The 25,137-nt window shown below is 54.4% G+C and overlaps 1 protein-coding gene across 1 annotated transcript in view; it reads right to left on the reverse strand.

Annotated features, from left to right (window-relative positions):
- The window catches only part of AFF3 (ALF transcription elongation factor 3), a 147,622-nt gene that overhangs the window by 12,857 nt on the left and 109,628 nt on the right, over positions 1 to 25,137 (reverse strand). Inside the window, exons 9-16 of the mRNA XM_078863417.1 lie at positions 24,240 to 24,291; positions 16,030 to 16,070; positions 6,266 to 6,734; positions 3,854 to 5,443; positions 2,962 to 3,101; positions 2,293 to 2,653; positions 1,680 to 1,810; positions 116 to 179 (exon numbers count right to left, since the gene is read on the reverse strand). Coding sequence (XP_078719543.1) covers positions 116 to 179; positions 1,680 to 1,810; positions 2,293 to 2,653; positions 2,962 to 3,101; positions 3,854 to 5,443; positions 6,266 to 6,734; positions 16,030 to 16,070; positions 24,240 to 24,291 — 2,848 coding nt within the window. The remainder of the gene's footprint in view (positions 1 to 115; positions 180 to 1,679; positions 1,811 to 2,292; positions 2,654 to 2,961; positions 3,102 to 3,853; positions 5,444 to 6,265; positions 6,735 to 16,029; positions 16,071 to 24,239; positions 24,292 to 25,137) is intronic.

Below are 25,137 nucleotides of genomic sequence, written 5' to 3' on the forward strand. Positions count from 1 at the left end.
TAAATAGAAGAGGCAGATCTCGCAGACTCGAGAGTCTACGCTGCGTGCAGGAGGTATCGGTGTGCGGAGAACTGCGCGGGTGACTAAGCGCCATGCGTGTCAGACCCGCACTCACCATGTTGTCAGCCCTGTGCTTCAGCCTCTTGGCTTCGAGCATGTGGTAGTCAGGTGACCTTGGCCTGAGGGCGGGGAGGCAAAAAGCAGACAGCTGTAGTGGGGCAGGGTGGCGCAGTGGTAACACTTGTGCCTCATTCGTGCCAACTAATGACTTGCAAATTACTCTATTGGGATTACAAACAGCAACATTGCCCCCTACTGAAAAAACTTGGCAGGACCCTCCTGAAAAAAGAGTCTTCAATAAAAATAAACTTCAATAACCCAGAGCACAACGTTCTTCGCTAACATTTCAAGTAATCACGCCAAAGTCACATGCCACGTTGCCATGACCACTCGATAGTGGGCCGGCCCGGTGTGTCAATCAGCCAACTGGAATGAGCGCCGCTGACTTCCCACAAAGCAGTACTCATTTTATTGACCCGAGAGGTGATGGTCCGAGTGCGCAGGGTAACGTGAACGGGCAGAGACAGACCGACCAAAAGGCTGACTTTCACACGCAGTTATTAAATGTGAAAGAGGGCAAAACAGGCAAACATATGACAACACGATGGCCTTGAAAAATAGGAATATTGATGTTGAAAAAACCTATTCAGTCATCTGTCAACTCATCAGGGTCTTTCTTTTAAACAAAGACAATCAAAGCAGCAGCAGCAACAGCAGCAAACCCTCTCAATATCAAGGGCTGCAGGAAAACGGCCGGGAGCGTGCACTTGTGACTGAATCCATTTGTGTATGAAACAGACTTGACAAGACATCGCAGGTAAACAGAAGCCTCAGCTCACGAACCCGTGTCAAGTGAAACATCAAAACAACAACAATAACTCAAGTTCGCCCACATACGGCAGTGACGCAACGTGCAGGGAGACATTGGCACTCGTCAGGGGATTTTCAAGTTTGGAAACCAGTTCCAGACTAATACATGTCATTTGGAATTAGTTGAGGCGATGTGGAGAGAGCTTATTGAACAAATCATCCTGAATACACCAGAGCTCATGAGACCCCATAAGCGAATCAGTGCCGAGTCCGGAAATTGCTTGGCTTGGTGACCACCGCTAGTTGCTCACCGCGGCAAATCTTGCCGCGCGGCAGTTGAAACAATGGATACGTTTCTTAAACATCCCCACACCTCTGTCTGTGCAGCAGTACAAATGGGCACATCGCACTCCATCGGCCGGTTGTGTGCGGTGGGATCAAGTGTCTGGCCAGCGTGGAAGAGTAGGCCAAATATCCTCTGGAGGGTGCTTCGTAGCGTTCCTTCTCATGCACGTCTATCCGCCAGAAGCGGTACGAACGTGAAATTGTGGGCATGCCCCTTTGCCATAACCAATAATGGATGGAATTGGCCAAACATTCTAAGACAGCAGGACCCTCTTTGAGAAAGAGTCTTGACACTCGGTGAGATTTTTCGATTTAAAGCTTTCGTGACTGCAGGGATTCATATTCTTGGTTCTTTCAGTAAAGTCACGTAGCAGGGAAAAACAATAAGAAATTAAAAACAAGATATATATGGGTAGGCACAGGGCACGGAGAACTCTTCCAGGAGCTGTGGGTCCTGCCCTTACTTCTCGTCGTGGTTGAGAAGGGGCCTCTTCGGGTCGCCGTGGCCGTTGGGCAGCGTTGGCCAGGGCTCGGAGGCCACGCTGCAGAGATCGCTCCTCTGACACGGTTCGGCGGCAGAGCTCTCGAGTGAGACCTGGGCAGAGACAAGGGGAGAGGTCACTGCGCTGCTGTGCTCGCGCTCGCTCTCGTCCGAGCAGCATTCGTCGCATCTGCGATGAGAATCGTGCTACAAGGGAATGCTTCGCTGTATTTTCATCCGTATGATAACAAGGAGCAAGGAGCATGAACCATCGCGCAAGCTCCGGTCATCCTCGCAGTGGCGTTTGGCTAGCCATCAAACAAAGACGGTCATTGCATTGCGCTAATTCAGATGCACTTTTGTGGCCGTCTGGAACGCTCTTTCTTCTGATATTAGGACTGGGAGCTGTGCACACCTAGATTGAATTTCTTTACAAAAAAATGTTGTGTTTAGTTTGTTGTCCTTCCCCCGCACCTCCGATTTGCGTGGTTGGCTACGTCCAGTGCAAAATAAGTTCAACATACAAACGTACATGTTGCTAATTTCACCTTGCCATACAAAAGAAGAAGGTGAGTCTCATGAGTTAACGGTCTCACCCTGCGGCCGCCGGGTCTGACGGGCGGTTTGCTGGGGGCCTCCTGCTGCTGCTGCTGCCTGGAGGCCACTCCGGGCCGGTCCACCTGGATGCTCGGTCCCTGCGGCCACGCCCCATTAACCGTCACCGCGGCAACCTGAGTAGCCCCGGCAACGGGCGGCGGCGAGCTCCCAGGCCGCTTGACGCCGACGGCAGCGTTGGCGCGCCAGCTCGCTCCGTTGTGCCGCGGGGCCGCGTCCGGGTGGCCGGATTTAGGCGACCGGAAGGAGGAGTGGCCGGTCGAGAAAGAGGAGGAGGTGGAGGAGGAGGAGGTGGTCATGGCAGAGGTGGTGTGCCGCTTCTTGTCAAGCGACTTGGAGGACCTGGGTGGGAGACGCGCGACAGTCGTCAAGATTCACTCCGTTAACTTGCAGAGAGAGCGGCGATTGCGTGCACTCGCCTGTCAGCCACACACCGCATTCATGGCAGAGTCACACGACGCGCCGATTCGGTCGTTACAATGATTTGCACTCCAAGAAACATGTCATTACGGTCACGATACACGCGTCGAATCGTGCGTGCGAGGATCGGTTACTCTCGCATGCGGCGACAACGACATGCAGACGCGCGATCGCTCTCCCTCCCCCCGGCACGGGCGGCGCGCCGCGGAGGCGCCGGTCGGGAGACGTACTGCCTGCTGGAGAGCGGGTGCTTGTGGCGATCGGGCGGCGCTCCGTTGACGGCGCCGTGCTGGTTCGACGTGGAGTCTTTGTCCGTGCGGGGTTTCTTGCCGTCGCTGCCGCGGCTCTCCCGGCTCGTCGACCTGTCCGACTGACGGCCACAAGACGCAGGCGCAGGGCTCGTAGGGCGAAAAACACGCGACCGCCTTCGCGCCAGTACGTTCCACGCTGCCGGCGTCTGCGTAGTTTTTTGTTTGTTTATCCCTCCTACTCCGCTGAAGGAGCACAGACTACAGCGGTTTACTCTATGGTCCACAGTTTGGGTTGCAAAGTAGATCACCGTAGCCCGAGCTCCTTGTGGTGGGCCACCTGTCACGCATTTTTGTGTCGCCTTCAACGTGACTGACACTGTCATCTCAGCAAAATGGACGTCGTCAATTCGAAAACAGAGGAGCTAAACACCAAAACAAGGCCCTGAGAGTCGCCAGAAATGGATGGGACGAGGTCTTCCGAGCGACCCAACGCTCAAAAGCCCTAAATCTGACCTCCGGGCCAGAAACCTAAAGGAATATAGCATTGACGTCGTAGCCTTACAGAAGGTACGCGATTACCCGCACATACACCACATTAGCTTATGCTGACTAATTCGTCGGAGCAAAAGAGCCGATTCACCACACAAATGTATAGGTTCCAACCGAAATCACAAAAAAAGTGTGATAGCACGATGGACAGATGTTGATAAAAGCGAAAACAAGGAAGCTACAATGTGTTTGGACAAGTGACGCGCCGAGGGGGGCGTTATCCAACATCCGTCATACAGGGTGTGGGAGAAGCAAAAGAAATGCGAGGAAGACCCCCGGATCTATTGGATGACAAACGTCACCACGTGGCCCGATGCCTCACCTCGTGCCTCCTCTTCTCCGCCACCACCAACGCCGCCGGCACCACAGGCAGCGCCGCTTTGTCAGCGGAGGAGGAGCCGTCCCTCTGCGAGCGGCGTCCGGCGTCCCCACCCCGCTCGCGCGACCGCCCGCGCCCGGGCACGTGCGTCAGCAGCGAGAGGTCAACTCGCACCAGCAGCGTGCCGGCCGGCTCCGGCAAATCCAACGACGTCGCGGTCCCGCCGTCGCCGGCACCCGCCGGAGTCGGCGACGCGCTGCGCCGGCCTTCGTACGCGGGCCGCGGAGAACGGACCCCGCCGGCGTGCGTCGCCGGCGGGCGCTCCGTTTCGCGGTCGCTGCCCCGGCCGGAGGAGTGGGCGTGCCCCTGCTGCTCGGCGCCGTCGCAGTCGAGCGGCGGGGAGAGCGGGCCGCTGCTCGTCTCGCTCTCTCGCCGGGGCCTCTGTCGCCACGGGGAGCGGGTGTTGGCGTTCCGGCCGGCGCCGGAGTCGGGCGCGAGCCGGCCGTTCCCGTCGCTGTCGCGCAGCGGGGAGAGCAGCAGCTCGCCGTCGCGGAGAGGGGAGAGGAAATCGCTGCTCTCGCTGCCTCTCCGCTCGCTGTCTCTCGTCCGCGCGTGGACGGTCCTGCCCCTTCTGGACTCGCGCAGCGGCGAGAGCGGCGCCGTCTCCATCGTCGGGATCGGGGACATGAAGAGCTCGATCTTCGGCTCGATAGTCACCGTGCCAGCGGGTCTCCGGCCAGGGCCCGCAGGTTTGGTCTCGCTTCCGGGCAGCTCGCAGTAGGGAGGCGACCGCGCTTTTGCTGCGGGGCTGTCACTATCCGAGTCCGAGTCTGAATCCGAGGAACAGGAAGTGGAGTGGACGAACTCGACAGAAATCGGTGCCACTTTGCCGTTGGCCCGCTGCCGCTTCCGGTCCTTGTCGGACACCGCCGGGCGGGACATCGGTTTGGGCTCCTTCCTGGCGGCGCCTTTCCCCCGGCCCACACCCCGGGGCCTCCCCCTCGTCGCTGGCTCGCTGGGCGGCTGTACAAGTTTTGGCTTTTTCCACGCTCCGCGGGGGGGCTCCGTTTTCGAAAAAACCCCGCCGGAACCGGAACCCGACGGCGTGTCCGAGTGAACTAGCAGACCGTTCCTGGGCATTGTCGTCTCCTTGGGCGGCCCCACCTCCACGCCGGCGGTCACTCCCCCTCTGTCCACGCTGCTCCTCGGCTGCTTCTGCCCCGTCATCCTGTGCGGCGCGGGCGTCAACACCGGCACCGGCACCGCCTCCGCCTCCACCTGGCACTGCCGCTGAGTCCTGATCTCTACGGTCGGCTCGCCAGCGCTGGGACGCTCCGGCTCGGACGCCACCGACACGGTCGCCACCGGCGGCGTGCGGGCTAGCGGCTGCGGCTGCGGCTGCTGCTGCCCCGAGGTCTGCTGGACCTGCCCTTTCAGCTGAGCTTGGCTCAGGTTGGGCAGCAGCACCAGTGCCGGCGTCAGGGAGCCCAGCAGGCCGCACGGCGAGTCCGGGGACCCGCGGCCTCCGCCCAGCGGCGTCACCTTGTTCAGGTACGGCTGCAGCTGCCACTTGTTGCGGAGAGGGGGATCCGGCTGCATGCAACAGGGGAATCCAAAACGTCACACCATCAGCTGTGACGTCACACCGTCATCCGGGATGTCGCTATGACAGCCGAGACATCACACCATCAGCTGTGACATCACACCATCAGCTGTAACATCACACCATCAGCTGTGACATCACACCATCAGCTGTGACATAACACCGTCAGCCGAGACGTCACTCACTGACGGCCGGACAATTACAGCAAATGATTATCTGTCAAATTTATTAGAGCTTTTTAATCACCCACCGCTAGACGGATAAAGGCCTCCCAACACCGTGTTGGATCACGGGGGTTCTTTTCTTGACCGTACTTAACCACGCTGGTTCCACGCAGCTTGGGGGCGGCCAGTTGTGACGTCACTCGCGATCGCCGATGGCCACGGCCAGATCACACGCGGGTCGTCGGATTCGCAGTGCTACGCCCACCGATTCCACCCGACGTAGCTATAAATGGACAACATTCACTGGTGTCCCTCTCATTGTGAACCTGCGTAAAATACTGTACCATCTAAATTTATGCTCATTGGCCCAAGGGGATGGGCGTGCTGTAGCATTGGGAGGGGGTTGGTGGGGGGGGGGGCACAGGCGGATTCAGACGAGGCACTCAATATTACCCGCTCGCAGCAGAATCACGAGTGTCTGGAAATAATAAGACTTGGCATTCTCGTGTACCAAAACTAAATAGGATACCAATCAACAATAAGTCAAAGCACCGCCAGCGGATGGCATCTCTCTCATCTTGCGGAATCTTCTCTCGGCCGCTTGATGAATCGCAAGACAGGCGGCCAGGACTCGCTTTCCCGACTCACCTCGGGGGAGACGCGGCCCGGGTTGACCTCTGCTCCTCTCTCCTCCTCCTCCTCTTCTTCGTCGTCGTCATCCTCGTCGTCCTCGTCGTCGCTTTCGCTGGAGCTGCTGGCGCTGCCCGACCCCGACTCGGAGGCCGAGCCGCTGTTGTCGGACTCGCTGCTGTTCCCCGTCTCGCTCGAACATCCTCCCGTGCGGCCCCCGCCGGCTCCCGCGGCCGCGTGCCGGCCTGCGCCCCCCCTCCCTCCTTCCTGTCTGAAGCCGCCGCCGCCGCCTCCGTTGCCGCCGCCGCCACCGCCTCCGCCGCCGCCATCCCCCCTGCCCTCCCCCCTCCCTTCACTCCGCCCCTCCCCTCTGCTCTGCTCCCCGTCCCAGCGCAGGCCCCCCGGGGCCGGATTCGGGCCGGAGCCCGCCGGGTCGACCACGGGCCCTCGGGAGCTGCGGCACGGCAGGGCGAGCTCGCAAACAGCACTGGGGGGGGGGGGTAAACGGGGGACGAAAAGCGAGACAGTGAATGTGTCTCGTAAAACAGAAAAACAACTAAAATCAATACCATAAAACATTTAGCCCACGAGGTCCTTTGGCTCACGCCTGCGCGCATCTCTGTGTGTGGTTGCACCATAAGCGCGGCGCAGACAAACTGTCTGAGAGAGGGATCGCGAGATAAATTGCCAGAGCTGCAACACGTGGGAACGCGCGGCGACTGGAAACGTTCACCCGAGCGTTCGATTTCGGTGCGAAGCGGCACGGGGCGGGACCGGCCCCGCGTGAAGCGGCCGCTCTCTCGCCGGGAAATGCAGATTTGGGATTTAGCGCGAAGGAAGCCACGGACGATAAGGGCAGCTGCGTCCATCGCGGGCCTCCCAAGGAGTCTCCCGACCTCATAAGGCTGCGTCAAAGCAGCGCGCCCACCCTATCCGATCGGCGCATTAACAAACGCCAGATAGCACCCGCCCTCAGCAAACCCAATGCACTCGGTCGCCACGCACCATACGATTTGCATGGTGGGGGTGGTTGGGGAGGCATTGGAACAGGGCAAGCGCGCGGTCGCCCAAATATAGAATGCGCATGCCACGGCACGCGTAAATCTCCTAGAATAGCGCGATCCGTGCTGCTCAGCAGGTCACGACGGAGAGAGGCCCCGGGCAGATGGATGAACACGGCTTGTACCTAGCCACACGAGTGCATGCACCCACGCACTCACGCACCCACGCACCCACCCACGCACGCACGTACCCACACACGCACCCAAACTCTCATGCATCCACGCTCACGCTCCCACGCTCCCACGCACGCGGGCATGCACCAAAATACCCACGTACGTGGGCAAGCAGGCGCGGGTGCGGGCAGCACGTGAGACCACAGGCCGGTGTAGTTGCTCGCGACCGCGAGCGAGCGGACGGCCACGCCGTCGATAAAGCGAGTCCAACATTTTAATTTTTAACAACAACAAAAAACTCCCTTATTTTTTTAAGAAGCAAAACATTTTTTGACAACAAATAACTGCCTTGACTCCGACGCTGACATTAATCGTACACACGCTGAATTTTTCATGAAAGTGAGCGGAGTGGCTTTAAAGCGAACCTACTTCGCTGCCTGTGACCTGGGGTCGAGGCCACCTGCCCCGACTGCCACCTGTTGTCGGCAGAGAACGTCACTAGGCTGGTGTCAAAATTCAGGCCCTTCGTTTTGCCGCCTCGGGCTGTGCGTGTGTGTGTGTGCTCTGTGTAATATGCGTACGCACTATGTATGAGCATCAGCTGCGTGCGTGTTGTGCTCGAGTGTGTGCACAAGCGCTGTTTGTGCGTATGCCGAACTGTGTAAGCTGCATTCTGTGGGGAGCGGCGGTGCAGTGGTTAGCGCACTATCCTCTGAACTCAGCAACTCGAATTCGATTCCCACTTATAGCAATAACAGTGGCGAATATTTGAACTGGACCTGGTTGATTTAAATGAATAACTGGTGTGGTGCGTCAACATCGGCACTGGGGAAACTGAGGGTGTAGTGCTCGCCACACCACTCCCTCGTGTACCATGCCAGCGTGTCCCGGCTGCTCTCGCGAACAAAACTTGCACCAACAGTCTCTAAAGGCTACAGCGAGAATCTTTGTGTCTGCATGTGTGTGCTGTCAATAGCGACCACATTTTGGACCATCATCGTTAACGCAACACGTTGGCTCTCTTAACACATCACGGCAGCCTCCACGGCCACTTTTCATTGTGAAAAAAGAAAAACATGAATTACATTCAAACAGAATGCATTTGCTGGTGGATAAAATGTTTTTCCGGTGTGACCATTCATGGAAATGAATGCCACCTCCAGCCAAATGCAGTGTTTATTATTCAGCCATACGGCCACGCTACAGGCGATGATGGGTCAAGCAGATCGGTCTGTCACTGCATTGCCATGTGCAGCTCGCGAACGAATGAGTATCTCATGGCCGGACAGACTCAGTGAATTACTCTCCTCTGCTTCGTGTGCCCTCCGCTTATCAGTCAACCTTCGCTCAATGGGAGGACGCTCCTTTTCAGCTGCTGCCCCGGCTTGTTTGACATTCTCTTCCCCTAGCTGTCCGCACTGCTGAGAATCTACCCCTGTTCAAGTTCAGGCTCAGGCCCTTCCCTCTTCTTCACTGCCCGTGACTGCCGCCCTCTCTCCCACACTCGACGTGAATTGTCTGGATACGCACGCCTACTGTAAGCCCATCTCAATTCCCTCTCTGGCCTCCAAACTTCTTAACGGTCACTTCCTCCACCGAAATACAATCCTCAATTACCCATCCCTCCTCTTAAAACTCCGTAGCGTCCTGAGGACACGGTTGCAATTCGATGCTTTGCAAATCCAAGCTGCATTGGTGTCTTGCGTTATGTTACTAAGAGCAATGGCTATAATATGAAACACATTCTCAACTGGTAAACACAGTTTATATGAGTTAGTTCAGGCTCTGCGCCCAGACGCATTGTGTGTGCGAGTTGCACCGGAATTTATGACTCATGTAATATGATAGTTAAATCAACCAATGCATTGGCACTGTTTGTCTAACTAAATTACATTTCTGGTAGTTTCACAAACAAATGGTATTAAGCGCACACGTGTGTGTCGAATATCAAACGCAGATGACAAAGCAACATTAAAAGCACGTATTATATATAATTATGAAACAGTGGGAGGGAGTGGTGGTGCATCAGTTTGCACACCGGTCTATGAACCTTGTGACCTTAGCTCTCCATTCCCGACCATTGCTCAAGTCGGTGATGCTGTGATATGTGACCTGGCTCTGAGCCTCTCCCTTCATCAAGCCTCACACTCACCAGCGTGTGCAAGCATGGTCAAGAAGCACCACGACTCTGACGTGGCATGAGGAGGCTTTAATCCAGCAGTGGCTTGACAAAGCGCTGTGAATTCTTGTTACCAACAGTCTCATTCTACTGCCATGTTTAAAGAATCATTCCAGTCTTTTGTTATCCCATAACAGACGTGTTATTGTTCATTCAACACCATTGTTTTGCACTTAATACTTTTTTCAAAACCCTGCAGTATTTCTCAATTGGTAGATTAATTTGCTCTTGTATGTCAAGTCGTTTGTGTTGTTGTTGATATAATACTGCTGTTGTTGTTAATGTATAATATTGGTGTCGATATATCGTATTACTGTTGTCGATGTTGCTGATGAAAAGTAAGCCAGCGAGTGTCATGTAAAGAGCACTCCGTCTATCCACTGCTGGATGAGGGCCGCCCCACACCTACGCTGGTCGTGGTGGTCATTTGACCATACATCACTCCGCTGGTTGGTGCAGCCACGGTGAAGGCGGGGAGCATGTATTCGAGCGGGTGGACGTGGGAGCGTAGAAGTCGGGCACAGCAAAGGATCTCGCTGCACTGCTCTCTGCTACCAAACCAGGAAGCTTCACGGCCTCTGCAACAACCTGAAGTGCAACGGTCGTCGCCCGTCCAACCTCTGCACCCAATGTCACACGACACTAAGTGCTTTCATAGGGGATATCATCGCAGGAGGACACCTTCCCTGTGGAATCATCAACTCTTGTTACACTTAAGACGCCGTGTCAATGTCTCGCGTAAACATCGGCGGTGTTAACCCCAATATCCCGACTGAAATCCGACCACGGGTTATCAAAATATCCGGCAAGGTCAAATTGTCCCGGTCACGTTAATTACCCACACAAAGCAGTGCTTCTCGTGAGCGCGCTAGACAGCCTTGCACAAGGAGCATGTGCGCACCAGTGGATGTACCCGAGTAAAGTTACAACAAAAACAAAATATACAACTTGGCCGGGAGGTTCAGGGGTGGCAGTGTCAGAGCAGCGAGGACTCGGTTCACAGCCACGACGACTCAGCTGCTCGTGATTAAACCAAGCGTTCTCAGCGCATAGACAGCTGATGGTGTTGCTTCGGTCGTCCAATGAGTGCCAACAAACGTACGGCCAAAACGTGTTATAGCATACGAGTTACTTTTTTGCACTGAAGTTGGAGTTTTCCATCAGTCAGCAGGTGGCGTGAGGTGGGGCAAAGTGTGGCGACGCCTCGCTGCTGCCGAGACGTCAGGCCAGCGTGGAGGAGTAGGCCAAAGTACCCTCTTAGAGGGGCTCTCTAGAGCTCCCTCTAGTGCAGGCCACACCGCCAGCAGTGGCGGGAGCAAGCAATTACAGGGCTGAGCCTTTACGTTTTAAGCATGAGCATATAATTTGCGTAAATCCCAAATGACCGATTCATGCGTGCACAACTCGGCGCGTCGTGAGCGTAGGAATCGACGGCGCCGCGTGGCTTTTCTACGGCCCAGTCGCCGCCCACTGCAAGAGGTTATTGTGAACCTTGCCAATTCCATGCCCGAGGACTAAAACACGTTGGTTTGATTGTCACGTGATAAACACTTTCCGCAGGGCATGTCAAACAAAGGGTGTGCTACCCCAAGTGGATAAGAGGCCTATTAGCGAGACTTCAGAAGAGGTTCCGTGATGTTACATTCCGTTCTCCGACGCAAGGTCAGGCAAGTTGGGCAGTACAGCAAGTGGGTCCTGGCGTGGTGGCGTACACCTGCAACCCAAGGCCTTCGGAGGCGAGGGTTGGTGGCTCACGCAGATTTGTGAAATTTCCAAGCCCACTTGGGATTTCAAGGTGATTAGTCGAGTGAGGTGTTCGTGAGCCCGTCTGTAAGGGACTTTGAGCAGTATCCCCTCGCACAGGAAGCAAAGCGCCATTTAAAGAGCAAGTTTGCCAAACACCCCAATGTAAGACCCTCCTGAAATCTCAGTGAGGCTTTGCTGGACAAATAAATGACATCACTACAACTGGAAGAGTTACACGTGTGGAAAGGTGGCGCAGTGGTCAGCACACTGCGATAAGAATCCAAACACCTGAGGTCAATTCCCAGCAACTGCTAACATCGGGGACACATTTATCTGAGCTGGTTCTGGGCTCACTCCTTCAAGCAAGCAACATTGGCCAGCGTGGTGAAGTATGTTCAACGACCCAGGAAGCCCAACACTGACACGGCATGGGGAGGCCTTCATCCAGCAGTGGACTGACTAAGGAACTGTGAATTTTTATTATTATTACTACGACTATGAAGAGTTATAAAAGTAAATGTCTTGCCCTCAGCAGAATTTGGAGTATAATTTGGGCATCACACAAGACAGACAAGACAAAAGTCCGCAACGTACGCTTCGCTCGGGCGTTCACGTAGACCAGCCACTCGGAAGAATTCCTTCGGGAAACGAGTGACCCATCCACCCCGCAGCTACCACGTAGAGTTGACGCTCCACCGACGTAAAAACCATCGCTGCACTGCGCCATCCTCACTACCCGCGCCGTGATGACCCCACGGTGACCCCGCGGTGCCCCCGCGGTGCCCCCACGGTGCCACCGCAGAGCGGAACTGCCCTTGGGAGGCGCGCCGTTGAGAATAACGACGGAGCTGTTGCCCGCTCCTCTTTCCCCATTTCCACACTCATAAAATCGCCCCCCCTACGCGTACATCACCGGGAATGCGTTCAGGAACTTGGCACCCACTGAGGACAAGGCTGCCCGCTTTCTATTACCATAATTAAAATCATTTCGGAGAGTGTTTTAGAGGAAACTGTTATACAAATGTCTCGCCGTAATTTTCCTTAATGTGACGTGTCAAAAAAAAATTGCACCAAATTGACCCTTGATGCCATTAATTCAGCGAGTGAAAGTATACCCCGGGAACTTGGCTCTTTAACCAAAACTACAAATATTCGGGGCTGAGTAACAACAAAAAAAATCACCCTGCATTTTCGCAACACAAATTGTCATAAAAACGATTTTTTCTTTTATATTAAAGTATTTGGAATGCTGCCTGGAGTGGTGGCAGAGCGGTTGGCGACCTGCGCTGCAAACCCACGCGACCTGCATCGACTGCCGGCTACAGACAACTTCCGTGGCGAGCGACAACGGAATCGGTCCTATTGGCACCCACCCCACCCCCCTTCCCTTCACCAAGCCTCGCTGACGCAACGTGACAGAATACGGACAAACAACCCCCAAGACTGACAGGGCATGTGGCTATTTTCATCATCAATTACGCCACAATAATTTTGTGTTCAGTTTGTTTTCCTTCCCCGCACCTCCGATTAGCACGTTTGGCTACGTACGGTTTGGAAATAATTTCAACGTACACACACACATATACCATGCTGCATAAGCAAGTTTCAACACTAGAATTACAAACCCTGAACGATGCTGACGCTAACATTTGTGCGTATCAGTTCCTACGTTCTGCGCTGCGATCCCGTTACCGTGAAATCGACCGTCCAGTTTCTGAGCACCAACGCTCCATGCCGTCAGTTCAGCGAAGCCAATTATGCAAACAAACGGCAACATCGCGCAGAGATAATGTGACCCCTGAGTGGAGATGGGGATGACCCGACACACCGGACCCCCCCCACAGCACCCCCACCCCTCCCTCAACGCCGCTGAAGGACAGCCCAGAGATCAGCCCTGGAGGGTTGCGTAACAGACAACACAAAAACCTGGCGGCTCAGACAGAAGTGCAAAGCCGGGGGGAATTGTTGGCGAAGAGAAAGGTTTTACCTTTTCTGACACCCGACACCAATCACTTACTCCTAACAGAGATGTGAATCAGGATACTGACAAACCTGACAAGCTGGGGTGCACCGTAAAAAAAAAGAAACAACTGCTTTGTTGACAGTGCAATGAACATTTTAAAAAGACGAATGATACGATAGCTGTGAAATACAAACGCGTGAAATTCGAAGATTCTACGGCAAAATGTTTTCGGCGGGGCACGAACCGTCGCGCGCGCCGTCGCGTTACGCGCGGTGGCGAGGGCGACGGCGGACTTCGCCAAAATCGGGGGGAGCACCCCAGCGACGGGGGCGCGCGTGTGCATGACCTCGAGCACGCGTGTGCGAGCGTGCGTGTGTGACACGCGTGTGCGTGTGCGAGTGCTCATTCGCATGTACTCATCGCAAGCGTGTGCGTAATGCGCGTGCGTCCAAATCAAACGAATATTTATCTCTCCGATGGACTCGCAGGCTGTACCGCGTGTTGTTCGGCACGATGTCTCACGTTTCGCTCCAGACGCTGGGAGCTTATTCAGGAACCATCGAGCCGAACAACAAGTGGGACAACTCGAAGACGCATCGGAGAGCTACACGGTGCAAGCGCAATACGTGGTGCAGCAGTCTTCATATAAATTACTCAGCTGAGTCAGCACTGCTGAGATCACGGGCTCAGATCGGGGTTTCTCAAGTGCAGTGACTTGATGGTCTTGGCCCAGTCACCAATGGCTGCACCACAAACTATCACGTTAAATTTGGTTATGCACTTAATCTTCCAAATTTCTGGCTTCGAGAATGAATCATTTGGATTAACCGGCGTAGAATCAAGACTTCTGTACAGGGAAAACAAAAGTTCAACCCCTAGTGTGCCTAAAGGGACCTAGTGCAGTGATTTCAGAAGTAATATGTAAACATACGACTGTTCTCTAAACACAGGGTGATGCACTGCTAGCTGCTGACGTTCCTAATGGAAAGGCATTCGAGTCGTGCCATGAGATTGACGGCCAAATTGCAATATGATTGAAGAAATCGAAGGGGGAATCAAAAATGTTAAAGATAAATGTCACCATTTTGCATATACAGTGAAAACATCAGAGGCTCAAATCTTGACTTAAAGCTTTCGTGACATTGCCGAAAGACCCAAAGAAATCAGAGGCTCGGTGAGAATGAGATGGAGGCGCCGGTAGATCATGGGATTTTAAATATCACCACAGAAGCCAAATGCAGCGAGGCGTTTGTGTCTACGGAGGAGCAGTGTGCGGAGATGTGGAGGACCCCATCTGACCTGCACAAGGTCAATAGGTCGACACATTTCATCGATACCGTAGGAGCCAAGTTAGCGACCGAAACAAATGACCGCATTAGCGGGCAGCCTTACCGCTCTAATTAATTGCGCCCTAAAACGTTGGCTCCGCGGCTTCTGTACATAAACACTAAACAAAAGCCTAACTGCGGGGCTAATCGATTTTTTCCCTTTTGCACTCTTCACGCCAGGCAAATAAAGCCTCCACTCCGTAGCTCCACACATTGTTTTGTTCTACGTTACACTGGTGCGGCTCCAAGCAGAGGTCGTAGTCCACACACAAGGGCGGCATTACCGCAGCGGGGCAGAAATTCAGCCCAAACTTTAATAATCGGCCACAGCAGGAGATGCGAGAGCCGCAGCCAAGCGAGGGGCTCTCTGCGCGAAGCCTTTGACAGGCAATGAATGGATCTCATTAAAATGCAGCACGGGAGAGGGCAATCAAACATCAAACACACGGCATTATGCAATTATGCTTAGGAATTTAATTTACCGGTATGATAAAAAAAACGTAACTGTTTTAAAATTACTCGTGACTCAGACGCCGGTTTATTTTGAAATAATAAATACTATTAACACGTAATTAAAGCAAATGGACGGGAGCGCGCGGGCGACCGTTTGGATCGCCGCGCGTCGCGCTCACAATTGCCATTTTTATTCGTAAAGGACCTGCCGCGTGAAGAATTACGATCATCCCGACATCCGTAAACACGGCGAGGAACCATACCCATGGATGATGAGCAAAAGCGATTTGCCTCCGAGGCTGGTTCTACGTCTCCATTAGGCGCCTTTTGGCCGAGCGGTCAGCCGCTGCCTTCCGTGGGCTGGGTCCAACTGCACCCTCCACTAGCAACGCCCTCTCTCATGATGGCAATGCGGTGGTGGTCCCTTCCCTCGGAGGGAACCCCAGAGAGGACGTCCATCGTGGACATACGGTGATGAAATTGGCTCCAGTGCGGGGGCTAGATAGATGGACGTAGCCTCATAGTGACGTGCCCTGCTCAAGATCACTTACATTACTTCACAGTCAAATAGACGCCTTGAACTTGCGCACATCACACGGCGGAATGGACGGCAGCCGAACGCGCCTGACAGTACGCTCACCGTGGAGATGGAACGATTGAATCAGCACGTGTGAATTGTAACATCCGTCGCGAGACTATAAGAGACATCGATGGCCTTGGGGAAGCATTCATCCAGCAGTGGACCGATCCCGGCTGATGATAATGACAATGATGACGAGGATGAGCAACATGGAGATGAATCTCATTTGGCAAGGTAATGTTGCCGTGCCATCGTATTCCCATGAGCTCCGTGTCGGACATGGCATGGAGGTGTCTAGAGGTGTTAAGGGGATCCCAGTGCAGGGCAGGAGGCGCTCCCAACCTTGACGATGTCTTACCTGGCGATGAGATGTGGATGAGACACGGCTTTCTCTGGCACCTGGGCGACAGAAACAGAAGCAGGGCGGGGGGAGAGGGGCACGGTTATCAGCAAGCCACGCGAGTGCACGCGCCACAAGCCTCGTACTCACACACAGCAGTGGCCCTTCGTCACTGCATGCGAGTCGAGCAGGTGAGGGGAGAACCGCCGGTTCATCGCCCAGCCTGCACCAGCTTGGCTGCAGCCCCAGTGATTCACTGCGAATAGTGCTGCGTTGTTGGTTGAAGAATCACGATCGGGGATAGTGGCGCAAGCAACGCCTGGGTTGGCCATGCCCCGAATTAACCTTAATTTAATCAACCCTGATTTGCGATAAAAAACATAACCAGGAAAAAACGTGAGCCGCGCGGACAGATAAATAAGTAATCTTTACAAACGCAGGGGCGTACATAATAAATGTATGCCCATTAATTATTAACCGAACCTACAAGTGACCCTCAGATAAATGAGCGCCGCGATCAATCGCGGCGCACAAACCGACGGCCTCGCCGGACTCGCGTGGAGCGGCCAGGTGTGGTTCATCAAGCCAGACGGGGCGAGCGTAGGGGGCGAGCGTAGGGGGCGAGCGTAGGGGGCGAGCGTAGGGGGTGAACTGCGGGGGCGAGCGTAGTGGGCGAGCGTAGTGGGCGAGCTTAGTGGGCGAGCTTAGTGGGCGAGCGTAGTGGGCGAGCGTAGTGGGCGAGCTTAGTGGGCGAGCTTAGTGGGCGAGCATAGGGGACGAGCGTAGTGGGCGAGCTTAGTGGGCGAGCTTAGTGGGCGAGCGTAGGGGACGAGCATAGTGGGCGAGCTTAGTGGTCGAGCATAGGGGACGAGCGTAGTGGGCGAGCTTAGTGGGCGAGCGTAGGGGACGAGCGTAGTGGGCGAGCGTAGTGGGCGAGCGTAGTGGGCGAGCGTAGTGGGCGAGCTTAGTGGGCGAGCGTAGGGGACGAGCGTAGGGGACGAGCATAGGGGGCGAGCGTAGTGGGCGAGCATAGGGGGCGAGCGTAGTGGGCGAGCGTAGGGGGCGAGGGGGCGAGGTGAAGCGAGGGGGCGAGGTGAAGCGCGAGCTTGAGGGATCGAGCGTCGGAGCGGCGACGGCGGCGGGCGGTGTGGCCAGCGTCCCGCGGCCCGTGACCGCATCTGGGAGAGTGGCCGATCTCTCACGGTGACAGTTCCCCGCGGAGCAATCGTACGGCAAGGCCTCTGCTGCGGCGGCGGAGGCGGCAGGCGGGAGTGCACGGTGCCGCGGAACAGCTGTTGGCTCCAGCGTTGACCTCTGCAGCATTCCTCCCCAGTGTTTTTGTGAAATGGCTCTATTTGTGAAGGAACCCCAAACAAAAATGCTGACGGGGTGTCACGAAAACGACGCAGAGTGCTTCACGGTGCCGTATAGTACAGCACGTACCGTGGACGTTGCACCTCCCATAATGGAATTTTTCAGTAATGTCAAGAGATTCATGGATATCAGTTGACTGATTTAGATATTTGCTTGATATTCAATGTAAACTCATGAAGAAAAAACGGTTCGTGTCAATTCAAAAACTCTTCATTTGAAAATGTTCTCCGCAGCGCAACAAGCCAGACAATCTCTCCGCCCTCGATATCTCTGAGCTCTGAAGAAGCGCGATTGCACACAAAAAAACCTTGGCCTCCTATACATTTTGTTGCTGTGCTATTGACAAATGCGTTGAGATTTGTTTTATTTGCTCGCGTATTGAGTTGCACTAACGATTTTAGTTGTTGCGGTAACATCTGCCCATGCTATGCCTCTCCCTCTTGACATTTAACCCTCAAAGTGACCGCACGCTGCCATTCAGTAAGAATCCCTCTTAATTTTGCTGCCACACAAATCACGAAAACAGAGCAGCCGAGAGGAGCGCCCAAAGTCCAGCAACAATGAGTGAGTCAACGCAGAAGTGAGCAGTGATCACTGCTGACCTGGGGGGGGGGAGGGAGGTGGGGTGGAGGGGTGGACCCTGGGCCGCTGAAAAGGCGTGCACAAAAAATACAGCGGCGTCTCCACGTGCGTGATTTAATTGGAGGCCATCGCTCCTGCGGCCCATCGCACGCCGGCTCCAGCGGCCAGTCGCTCGCGGTTCCGCCAACCGCCCCGGGCAGGAGGGGGGGGGGGGGGGCTAGCTCCCAACTCCACAACCCTAAATTGGGAGCCGTTTTTTTTTACTTCATTTTTTTTTGCTCCCTCTGGAAAGTCCCATAAAATAAAAAAAAACAGAGCGAGGCCATAAAAGTACGAGCAATTTATATTTTTTAGTGGGCACGCAGCGGCGGACGCTCGCAAGCCGAAGTCAATAGCATGCGCTTAGCGGGGGGGGGGCGGGTGGGGGGGCGGCTGGGGGGGTGGGTGGTTATTATTCATTGTTACAGCGCCGTAATAGGCGCTGAGCGGAGGCCAGCAGCCCCGGGGCAGCCAGGTAGTTTCTGTTTTCATGGACCAAAAAAAAAAACCTCCTCCCGTAAAACGGTTAAATGGCGATGTAACGCAGCGCGCAGGGTCCCGACTAACCCGCGCACCAACGCGCAGAGCTCCGGGCAAGCTCGCGGAACAGCGCACAACGCGAGGGTCGCGGGCGCTCGGCGGCGAGCTTGTGGCACGCGCAAGAGAGTGCCACTCCACGACCGTCCTAGCGGCTGCTGGCTCCGCCGCCGCGACCCACGTGCTCTGCCGCGTCTGGTCGACTGCCAGGCGATAATGGCATTTGCGGAGCATTTTATGAATCGCAGCTGTTGCGATGGCCGGATGGGTCGGAGGGTTTTTTAACGACCGCGCTGGAGTATCGAGAGCCGGTACCGCCGGGGAGCCTGGGTTCGTGATTAAACTGGGTTTCTCAGGCGCAGTGAGCCGATCGTCTTAGCTGGGTCATTGTAATAACCGCACGCAAAATATTACATTCAATTTGGTCATTCACTTAATTTGGTATATTCTAGCTCTGGTATTTAAAACTAAATGGGTGCGAGTGGCATGTGACAAACAGCCTTTGCGGGGCACATAAACGTGGTGTGCCACCACCGTGGATAAAATAGTGGCCACTTGAAGGCTACGAGAGGCGTAGGCTGCGATATAAATCCAGCCAAGAAATGAAATCCGTCTGAGAGGACGAGGAGATGGAGCAATGAAATCAGCTTGTTCGCAGATGCCGCGTGGATTGTCATATCGCAGAACCATAACTGACGGTCACGACTTGGGGAGGCCTTCATCCAGCATTGGATTTCTCACAGTTAATGAGGACAATAGCGCCAAATTGTATTGGAATGTACACAAACTGAGTAGATAGAGACACACACACAGACTGTAACACGAACATAACGAGCCGCAGCTGCGTGCTACTGCACTGGCGAGGTGAAGGGAGTTCAGTGGGACGTGGAAGCCCGCACAGCGTCCCGCGATCCACGTGCCATTGCTTAACGTGCAGCCGCGGGTAAACGGGCAAGGCAACAGCCGCACATGCGGGGGTTATTAAAACCCCGCGCGGCCGCGAGAGGCGGCGTCGAAGCGGAGGAGCAGGTTCACGCCGAGGGCAGCGTGAAATATCGGCCGGGCGGCGCCACCGTGGCCGCGTGGGACGCTGCCGCGGTGCGACGGTGCAGCGAGCGCTGGACTCCTGGTTGATCGGCGGGTAGCGTGTGCGGTGGGGTAAAGTGTGGGTACTCCAACCTCTTACAAGACGTCTTGACCAGCGTGTACGTGTACACCCTCCAGAGAGGCTCTCCAAGAGCTCCCTCTACATGGAGGCCCTTCTAGGAGCGGTGATGTCAGCAATAAATTGCAGGGCTGCACCTTTACCCATTACTACCATGGCGGCCTTGCTGTGTGGACGATTCTGAGGAGGCACGGTTACCTTGGTGGGGATATGAGGCCCATGCGGCTCTCTTTATTATGCTGTAAAAAATACCACATTTGCAATTCCTGGCTGCGAAGCTTTTTTTCTGGTCTGTCCAATGCCTTGAGCGCTCGCGGGGTTTAACGGGCGAGGGGAGAAAGCGGGAAAGGCTGCAAAGAGGAGCCAGGCGAAGAGACGGGAGGTGGGATCCGCGCGAGGTTCTGTTTAAATTTGCGAGGCGAGAGGCAGGAGTAAACGTTCAGACGGCACGGAAGAACAGACGCAAGGTGTGCGCTCACGTTAAGATGCCGCTGGACTATTCACCAACTAGATTAGGGTGGGGGCAATTGGTCACTTAAGACAATTAGATCACGAAAAAATATTATCCGCTTCTTTTTTTGTCGTCAATTACTCCCTTGCAAACGGCAGCTGCCCCCAAATCCTACAAGCCGTTAATGTCATCAAACATCGCCCATCGCCTCCCGTCCAGCGGCACACGTGGAAACAGAGGCGAGGGTTTTTTCCGTGTTACCGAGTGTTCGAAGCGATGATCAATTATTTAGAGGAAGACCACGAACCTGACTGGACGTCAAACGTGAAGCACGCAAAGCGAGAGGCCGATGCAAAGAGATATCGGCGAAGCGCTCGGCCGTGCACCGACCGCACAAAAAGGGCCGAGGGATTAAGGAGAAGAACTGATGATTTAAATGATCGTATATATCCCGGCTCTTAACTGAAAGGTGCCATGCTGATACTCGATGCTGTGCCCTTGGCAGCCCCTGGCTGCGGGGAGGGGTGGGGGAGAGGCAGCGCTAACCACAGTAGCACGGTTCACATTAAGGGCAACGTAAATTATGGGCCAATTACTGTAGCAGCTTCACCGTGTGGCGGGGGGTTCCCAATCCCCCAACGGGAAGGGGGGGGTGGCAGGGATCCCCAAGTGGCCTAGGGATGGGCCCAGGGGGTGGCCACCAAGGAGGGGGGGGGGCACAGATAGAGAGAGAGATGCGCCGAGTCGAAGGGCAGTGCTGCTCTGATGAGGGCATTGGGGGGGGGGGGGAGCCCTCAATCAAGGTGAACGTGATTGCTTTTGAGCTATACCCTTTTGCACGCGTAGAGCCGTTTGACAATCCACTGCTGGTTGAGGTCTTCCCCAATGCCGCGCGGGTCTAGGAGGTTAATTGACCATACCTCACCACTGCCGCTCTCCAGAGGGATATGTTTCAGGCCCAAAACCTCTGTTTGACGCGTGATGCTAATTCTAGCGTTGCACCAATTCAGGACAATTTATTATTTTTGCTTGGCAAAAAACGACAATTCATGGAGTGCGGGTCATTGAGGCGAATCGTCGACGCTTCACCATAACTATGAATGTTTACCCAGCAAAGCCTCACCAATGCACGCCGGCCACGCTAGTCAATGTGGGTTGGCGAGGGCCTGTGACCTCCCGATAGAATAGCCACGGTGAGCCCCATTTATCCTGCTTGCTGGACGGCTGCATTTTAAATATTTAAAACAAATGACCGAGTCTAACCCTCGGGCGAGAACAGGTAGGATAAAGGTGCTGCCGAGGAGAGACGTGATTATCGGTCTCCAAACACACAGGCGGCGGTTCTGGCTAAGACCGATCCCCCCGTCTCCGCCGCTCCTTTCCCTCGAGGTGATCGCGGAGCGCGGGCGCTCATTTCAGGCTGACCTGACCCGCTGGGTAAGGCCCTCGCCGGGGTAAAAAAAGCCGGGGCGTAATTGAACCCTCGGTCACCGCCGCGCGATTGAGTGCGCCAGACAGCCGATGCGGCTTGCCGCGGCGGCCGCCTCTTTAACTATTTACAAAGGGACCTGGTTTATTTGGCATTCTCTGTCTCGCGCAAACAATCACAGCTCCGAGGAGCAGCGGTTTTTAGTTCGACGGCGGGAAGAGTGCTTCCAGGCGAGCATTCCGTTTGTTTGCTTTTAGGCTGGGCACACATGCACGTGTTGCCGCGATGGTGTAGCTGGCCAGCGGGGTGGACTTGTAATCCGTAGGTCGTGGATTCTATTCTATTCGATCTCCCCGGGGCGCGGCAGTCAAATCAACGGGCGAGTTTCTCAAATCCACCCGGCAGTATAAATGGGTACAGCACACTTAGTGAATCGGCAGGTCGCGATAGCAATGGGGTCTAAAGTGTGGCTACTCCCACCACTACAAAGATGTCTGGCCAGTGTGGAAGAGTAGGCCAAATACATACTGTACAGGGGCTCCCTCGAAGAGCTCCCTCCCTCCTGTCAAGCAGTGGAACGGGCAAGAACGTTCGAGACTTGCACATCCACGATCGACGTGACGAACGCATGCCGTCAACGCGTTCATATTTGTATTTTTGTCTTCCCCTGACAGCTTGCTACGGCGGTTCAAGGGACGTGTTCGCGACCTGCGTTGTAGGAGCGGCAGCAGCGGGGCAGAGCGTTGCACTTTTTAATCACGCCCATCTGTAACTGTAAAACACACTGTATCTATCCCAGCGCCTTGGGGTCTGAACATGCTTCAAACTTCCCACTTTAAAAAAAAACTTCGAATGATAATTGACAAATGACCACCAGCTGCGGCCTAGGCAATGGGGAAAAAAAAACAACCCGTATCGCGGTAAACGTCAACACTCATGATCCAATTTCTGACTCGTTCCAAGAAGAAAAGAGCCCAGCTGATCCCATCCTCGGCAAGGCGGATTTGCTGCGCATCTGGCGATGCAGGCAGCCACAGATTTTGCGGATGAATTTGCACCGAACGCTGCACAATTCCCAACGAGGTGTTTGCGGCGGTATTTTTGGTACGATGATTTGTGTATTTTCTTAAATATGCTGTAAATATATTGGCTTTGAAGGCGTTGCCTCGAGAACGGAAGTGCTGCTGTATAATACACAAGTTAAAATTACATTTTATATATATTGTGGAATGCGTGCGCGGTGTTTTGAAGGTAACAAATGTAAAAAAAAAAATGTTGTGAAGAAAGCCCATTCGCCAGAATGTTGGGAGGGGGCGAGGAATTTGTAATATATAGACAAGCGCCCAGGCCTGTGACCAAATCACCCAGCCATGTGGCTGATCTCGCCAGGTCCCAGAAGCTAAGCAGGATTTTATCCTGGATGTAGTGCTTTGTTAGGCAGCCGCCATGCACAGATAGGTTGTTAGCGGTTGCCGTGGGGATTCGTGGGGGGCAGTAGGGGGCGAAGCAGTGGAGCAAAATATCAGAATCTTTATGTATACTGGAGGAATATTTTTTTTGCACATGTCCGGTAGGGGCCGGTCAGAAAGTTACAATAACAAACAATACAAACACAAGATAGGAGTGTGAAGAATGGGAAAGGTAAGCAAATCGCTAACAATTTTGTTGCTTAAACAAATTTTTTTTGAGTTGGCCAGATAAGGCCATCTGAGCTATTCGCTTCTTTTTCAGAAGCGACCTGGCCACAAATGATCGCTCAACCAAGTGGAAATGCATAGCAGCCAAATCATCTTAATAAGAATCTCAACAAATAATATTGATCTCAGATTTATGCTCCACACCTTCACCAACCTGCACTGACCAGAGTGGTGAAGTATGGTCAAATAAACCCTTCATCCAGCAGTGGATTGACAAAAGGGCTGTGGGTGTACACGTACATTCCCAAAGAGCCACTGTGCCTGCCACAAGTGGTGACACCTGTATCCCACCATAGCCGCCCCAGTCGATTGCTTGGCGGAGTTTCAATTTGACTTGCTTTGCCATCGAAGGATGGGGGCAGGGGGGGGAGTTCGTCAAACGAACCAAAACATCTGCCTGCTCAAACATTACTGTTGTGACACGCAGCCCGCAGCCAGATGTGAATTAATTTCCACATTCCTATGACAGAGGTGGCAATGAACGTTCAAATATATGTTTGCATCCCAGGTGAGTATAGTTTTTTACGAACAACTCTCCAAAGGCAGTGCCATGGAGCGGTGTTTCTCAGTTGGAGTCCTCGCGTTACTGCACTCCACCTTTTCACGATTGCCGATAATTTTTCACTCGTATACAAATTAAGCCACGACACGTGGGGACGCCGCCGCGGTGCAAAGGTTCGCACACTGGGCTTGCGATGCAACAGAGTTCGCAGGTTCGACTCCAACTCCTGGGGGCAGCAGCTGAAACAGCGGCGCTGGCTTCTCAAATCCCCGGTTAGTCGATCGAGTGTGGTGGGGTAAAGTGTGGGTACTGCCACGCTTGGTAATCATGGAAAGCTGCACGATGGAAGGTCGCGAGGACTGGATCTGAGGAACGCTGCAATAGCGTCGTGTGTGGGGGGTGTGTGAAGCCATCAGGGAGCAGGGGTGGTGGGTGATGGGGTCAGCGCTTACCTGTTCACCATCGCTCTCATCGCTGCTCAGCCTCAGGTCATCCTCAAGCATGCTGCACAGACACAAGCACAAAGGACGTGCGCTTAGCAAGCTCTCCTTCCGAACGTAAAGCAGACGCGAGACAGGCAGAGAGGTGTACGCGGCAGGAAGAAAATATGAACAATAAACATTACTTCTTCCCTCTTGCGAGAAGGCAGTAGTATTTACAACGTGGTCGACCGTCCATGCGCTGCGCCTGCAGAGTCTTCAATGCGATCTTACCTAAGGCAGCCTGACCTTCCCGGCAGCCCCTAGGCTACGTAGCACGCGCGAGCCCGGCGTATCTATCACACGCGTGGGCGCACGTTTGCCGGTGTTTGTGACAGATGGTTGCTTTCCCGGGTGGGAGCAGAGTCTCAAACTGGCGCAAAGCACAGACAGAGATCTTCCCTCGCAGTCCTTTGAATGTCCACGGGGGTGTTTTTACGGGCTATCGTCATGAATATGAAAAATGTGTAGATTTTCCAGTAAGTGCACGCAATTAAAACATAATAAATTTTTATAAACAAAGCAACGCATGGCGGCACATGCGCCGAGCCAAATTAAGACTGGGCTCGCAGACAATGGAAATGGTTTACGAGTGTTTAAAAATAAATAGACAACAAAACAGTGCCATCGCGCCAACGCGCGCCTCGCGTGGCACACGAGGGCAACGCGCGACGGAGGGCAGTCGGGGAAGGGCAATTCGAGCGGCGGTGGCCGACCGCGAAAGGGGATACTTGCGAACGCGGGAGAGGTTGCCAGGGTTGCTATTCAGAACGCGCCACCCTGCCTAATTTACCGCGCGCTCCAATTAGGCGCTTCGCGAGCCTCGGAACAAATGCCGCAGGTGAGGGCCGGGGGGAGCGGAGCTGCGATC

The sequence above is a fragment of the Lampetra fluviatilis genome, chromosome 15, assembly GCF_964198595.1.
Source record: "Lampetra fluviatilis chromosome 15, kcLamFluv1.1, whole genome shotgun sequence".
Taxonomy (NCBI): domain Eukaryota; kingdom Metazoa; phylum Chordata; class Hyperoartia; order Petromyzontiformes; family Petromyzontidae; genus Lampetra; species Lampetra fluviatilis.